At 40.0% G+C, this 5,449-nt stretch overlaps 1 protein-coding gene across 1 annotated transcript; it reads left to right on the forward strand.

Annotated features, from left to right (window-relative positions):
• Nucleotides 1-3,651: 3,651 nt before the first annotated feature.
• On the forward strand, nucleotides 3,652-4,590 carry LOC130939686 (uncharacterized). The gene has a single exon (XM_057867779.1). The coding sequence runs from the start codon at nucleotides 3,652-3,654 to the stop codon at nucleotides 4,588-4,590; it is 939 nt and encodes a 312-aa protein (XP_057723762.1).
• Nucleotides 4,591-5,449: the final 859 nt, after the last annotated feature.

Genomic DNA, 5,449 nt, shown 5'->3' on the forward strand with positions numbered 1-5,449 from the left:
CTGTTTGGCTTTGATGCATTCTTCAGAACCCATGGATTACATATCAAACCCACTGACCTAACTTATAAAGGGCAGTTTTTGCCTTTTATAGGGATGCAAAGCATTCTTGAAATCCAAGAAGCTCCAGAAGAATACAAGGAGATCAAGGAACTACTCCTCAGTGCTTGTTGTGACAGTCATGACCAATTCAATCACCCTGCACCTTTGTGGAAGAATCCAGAATTTTATGTTCGCCTCCCTTTCAAAAAGAATGAAGACATCAACCCAACAAAGGCCACACATTCAGGAATGAACCCTGAAGATCTAAAATTGGCAAGGGCTGAATGTGCAGCTCTTCTTGTTCAACGACTCATTGAACCAACCAAATCCAATTGGGCATGTCAAGCATTCTATGTTGAAAAAAGGGCTGAGCAGAATAGAGGAAAGCAGAGACTTGTTATTGATTATAAGCCACTTAATGTTTTCTTACAAGATGATAAGTTTCCTTTACCAAAAATTTCAGTTACTACACAAAGGTTAAGTGGAGCAAAAATATTCAGCAAGTTTGATCTAAAGGATGGTTTTTGGCAAATTGGGCTCCACCTTGAGGACAGATACAAGACAGCATTTTGTATCCCTGAAACCCAATATCAATAGACAGTAATGCCATTTGGACTCAAAGTAGCCCCATCTCTTTTCCAAAAGGCCATGACCAAAATCTTTGAGCCCATATTACACTCCACTCTTATTTACATTGATGACATATTACTGTTCTCAAAAGACAATGAAGCCCACAAGACACTTCTGGCCCAATTCACTCAAATCATCAAAGATCGGGGAATCATGCTATCAGCAAAAAAGAGCTCTATTGCCAAGAAAAGAATCGAATTTCTTGGGATGGTTTTTGAAGATGGGGTTTTTCAACCAGGAGAACACATTGCCAAAGGGCTAATCAACTTCCCTGATGAGAACATGACAGTCAAACAAGTCCAACAATTCTTGGGAATCGTCAACTACATCAGAGACTTTATCCCAGATGTGACTAAACACACCAGCCAGCTATCAAAACTCTTACAAAAGAAGCCCCCCACCATGGGGACCAGAGCAAACCACAGCTGTCAAGACCCTAAAAAAGATAGCACATGACCCCCCTCCTTTAAAGATTCCCAACACAGGAAAGAGAATATTACAGACAGATGCTAGTGATAAATTCTGGGGAGCTGTGCTGCTTGAAGAGATTGATGGGACAAGACACTATTGTGCACATGCTAGCGGGAAGTTCAAAGAATCTGAAAAACATTACCATGCCACTTACAAAGAGATTCTTGCTGTCAAAAGAGGTATAGAAAAATTCAATTTCCACCTCAGTTCTCATCATTTCACTGTAGAAATGTATAACACCTCTTTCCCATCAATGCTGGAGATCAAGAAAAAGATCTTGCCAGACTCTCAACTCTTGCGATGGAAAGATTGGTTCTCCCGCTATAAATTTGAAGTGAGACACATAAAAGGCCACCAAAACACACTTGCTGATTTCCTATCCAGACCAACCAAAGAACCACCTCCCAAACCAATAGAACCACCTCCCAAACCAATCCATTACATTTGTACCATGAGCACATACAATCCTTCATACACCATTCCATTCCCTGATTGTCCACTTCACAATAACCCATACAAGATTGGTCCTTTTCCCCTCCAAGCAAGACCTCAGACAAAGTTTCAAATAGACTGTCTAGTCAGGCAAACTTTATTTTACTAGCTACACCAGCTCCTTATTATAACCCAAATCCATCCAAATCCAAAGTACTTCGACATGGATACCCCTTTTTGCACTATACCCATAATCCAAGGACCTATACCAAAAGAAATGATGTGGTATATCTGGGCTCTGTCTTCCATGTATACATGTGCTATCATAATACCTCTCTTCCCTGTATATCACATGCTGTGTAACCGCACTACAGCCCAGTCTCATGTAGTCTGGTTATTCTCCATGTATGCCCCACTTGGAGCATGGAGATGAATGTTATATAATATGCTCGAACAGCACCAACTGTGGAATAAATCCTCTAAGGTAAAATAGAAATTCTATTATTTTGTCACCTTACAGAGGAATTATTTTACTAGAGGTGATGCACATACCATGAACAAGGTCAATATTGTTGGGTATTCTACCATATGGCCCACGATGAAAAGACAGTCCTAAATACCTTGGCTAAATACCTTTGTAAACTTTGGCAGCCTGGACTATATGGAGAAAAAGATGTAGTTGAAGGACTCCCGTTTCAGACAGATGTTCCACCAATAACCCTCCAGGAGTTCCAGTCCTGATTCATAACTTCAGGGATCATCAATCAATTTGGACAATACTCTTTTTATGCTCCAAGAGACCAGCCCAGCACGTCCACACATGTTCCAAGCAGAAATTCTGAAGAAGATCTGAATTCTGAAGATCCAGGTGAAAGAGTGTATGCCTTACCGCCAAGCCCAACCAGAGTTGATGCAGGAATACCTGATGATGCTGAAGGCCCAAAATCATACCCATATGACCCATACCTACAAGATGCTCAAGATCCAAATGAAGGAAACACTGAAGACCCGTTTCTCTATCTACAAGACCCAGATACGGATTTAGGAACTATCAATTTGGCTTCTGATTCATCCTTCTCAGATGGTGATGGGACCCTTCCAGAAGACTATTTCAAACCGTCCCTTTACTAAAGCAGTGATCCCACTATGTATAATTATTAAGTGTGCTAGAATAAAGTGACTTCTGTCACATGTCTCAGAAAAGTTAGAAAGAAGATAAGGCTTATCCTTATCCTCCAGTTGGCATTGTATGATAGGTTTGTTTAGATTTCATGAGATATCACTTCTATCCAGAGACCTCTATAAAAGGAGGTGCTCACCCCAGTTGTAATCGGATTCGAATGAACATTGTAATATATCCACTTTTCCTATCTTACAAAATGTTCTAAATTCTTGTTCTCTCTCTGAAAGCTTAGCTAATGTTATTTTCTTCTTCCTCAATCCAGTGCCATAAAAGTATGCTCTGAGCTTGCCTCTAAAAGGGGATCTTGCTCATCAGAAAATGGCATGGAAAGGATCCATGGGAATTTCTCATAGTGAAAAAGAGACTCAATGTTATAATGCTAAGTTTTGCTCAGACCCTTTAATCTCACTCATTTTTAAGGTTATAAAGAGTGATTGGGATAAGCAAATAATGTATTATTTCATTGTTCTCCTAAAGTACTGGAGATTAATTTCTTCAGAGAAGAAAATGTTCCTACAAAAGATAAAGGCATCAAAGAAGGGTCGCCTGCCCCAGGACGGTCAATTAATATGATCTCTTTGGACAATCAATCACACAGTGAAGAAACCACTGAAGAATTGAAGGAAGGGACTACTGAAACCAGTGAAGAGACAGATGAGTGGTATAAAGAAGACTACAAAGCAGACCTCTCAGCAATAGCCATGGTCAACCCTGTAGAAGAAGAAGAAGAGGAAGAAATAACCTCTGAAAGAGATAAACCAACAGCTTCATCTAGCCATACGCAGACAGCGTCCTTTGAAGTGAAAACTTCTAACAAATGATTCACCTTTGATGATATCCCACCAGCAAGGTACAGAAAAAGGTTAAATGAATTCAGTGCTTGGATTGAAACCACCATGGCTAATCCAAACCATATAAGCAGACAAGTCCTTGCAAATTTCATAAATCGGATGACTGGCAACCTCCGAGAATGGGTGAGAAACCTGTCTGAGTATGAAAAACTCCAGCTCATCAATGGTACCTCTTCACAGTTTTTAGGAATGATACACCAAGAATTCCTGGGAGACATTACAATCATTCAGAAGAGGAATTCTCAAGAATACTTTGAAATGAATTGTTGTTCACTCAACAGAAAGGACTTGGAGAAACACTACAAGAAAATGGCTGCTAAATATTATCCTCTAGGAGGAAATAATAATCCGCCACTTAAACAAGTCTTTATCGCATCCTTGCCAGATGAACTCCAGCCAGAGCTACACCGAATGATGATGGCTCTTTGCAAGAAAGTGGCTACCACTACCATTGGAGAAATATACCAATTGGCTCTAGCCGCTCTTGACAAATTGTGCGAACAACAACAAATGTTCAAACAGCTCAGCAAAAACTCGAGCAAACTCAAAGGAGCATGCAATAAATCTTATTTGAAGATCAAATGCAAGGAGCCAGGCAGTGAATGCAAGCCAAAGAAAAAGACTCATTGGCAATCGCCAACCAAAACATTCCACCAAAAGGCTTTTAGAAGGGGAAGGAGGAAGCAAAAATACTATTATTTCAAGAGAAGAAAGCCCCAAACTAAGTCAAACAGATGTTTCATCTGTGGAAAACAAGGACATTTTGCTAAATCGTGTCCCCACAAGACAAAAAAGGAGATAAAAATACTTCAGTCCTTAATGGATGCAGCTTCCATTGAAGATGAAGAAGATCTTGAATCAGTTCTTGAAGAACAAGAAGTTAAAGATGGAGAAACTGAATATGTTTTCCAAGACTCTGATTCAGAAGAAGACCTTCCACCAAAAAGGTCAATCCTTTCTATATCCTACTTTGCACCACCATAGCCTCCATTACTACAAAAATTCCTAAAGGATAAAATTTTCCAGAAGAAGAACTTGGATACCTTGGATCCTTAGGAATGAAACAGATTGATGATACTCCTCATCCGCATTTCGATTTAAAGGTCAAGGCATCCGTCTATGACAAACCAACAAAGGCTGTTGCATTGCTAGATACTGGATCTTGCGCCACTGTCCTAAGACCACATGTTTTGCCAAAAGAAATGTGGGTACCTTTTTCTAAAAGATTCACAGCAGCCAACAGTGAAATCTTCACCATCAATCTTATTTCCAAACAGCCCATTGGTTTGGAAATATTTGCAGGCCAGACCACTTGGCTCAGGGTATTGGGGAGTTATCTCCCAGACAAAGATGTTCTGTTTGGCTTTGATGCATTCTTCAGAACCCATGGATTACATATCAAACCCACTGGCCTAACTTATAAAGGGCAGTTTTTGCCTTTTATAGGGATGCAAAGCATTCTTGAAATCCAAGAAACTCCAGAAGAATACAAGGAGATCCAGCAACTACTCCTCAGTGCTTGCTGTGACAGTCATGACCAATTCAATCACCCTGCACCTTTGTGGAAGAATCCGGAATTTTATGTTCGCCTCCCTTTCAAAAAGAATGAAGACATCAACCCAACAAAGGCCACACATTCAGGAATGAACCCTGAAGATCTAAAATTGGCAAGGGCTGAATGTGCAGATCTTCTTGTTCAAGGACTCATTGAACCAACCAAATCCAATTGGGCATGTCAAGCATTCTATGTTGAAAAAAGGGCTGAGCAGAATAGAGGAAAGAAGAAACTTGTTATTGATTATAAGCCACTTAATGTTTTCTTACAAGATGACAAGTTTCCTTT

Source organism: Arachis stenosperma, chromosome 7, assembly GCF_014773155.1.
Source record: "Arachis stenosperma cultivar V10309 chromosome 7, arast.V10309.gnm1.PFL2, whole genome shotgun sequence".
In the NCBI taxonomy this organism is placed as follows: domain Eukaryota; kingdom Viridiplantae; phylum Streptophyta; class Magnoliopsida; order Fabales; family Fabaceae; genus Arachis; species Arachis stenosperma.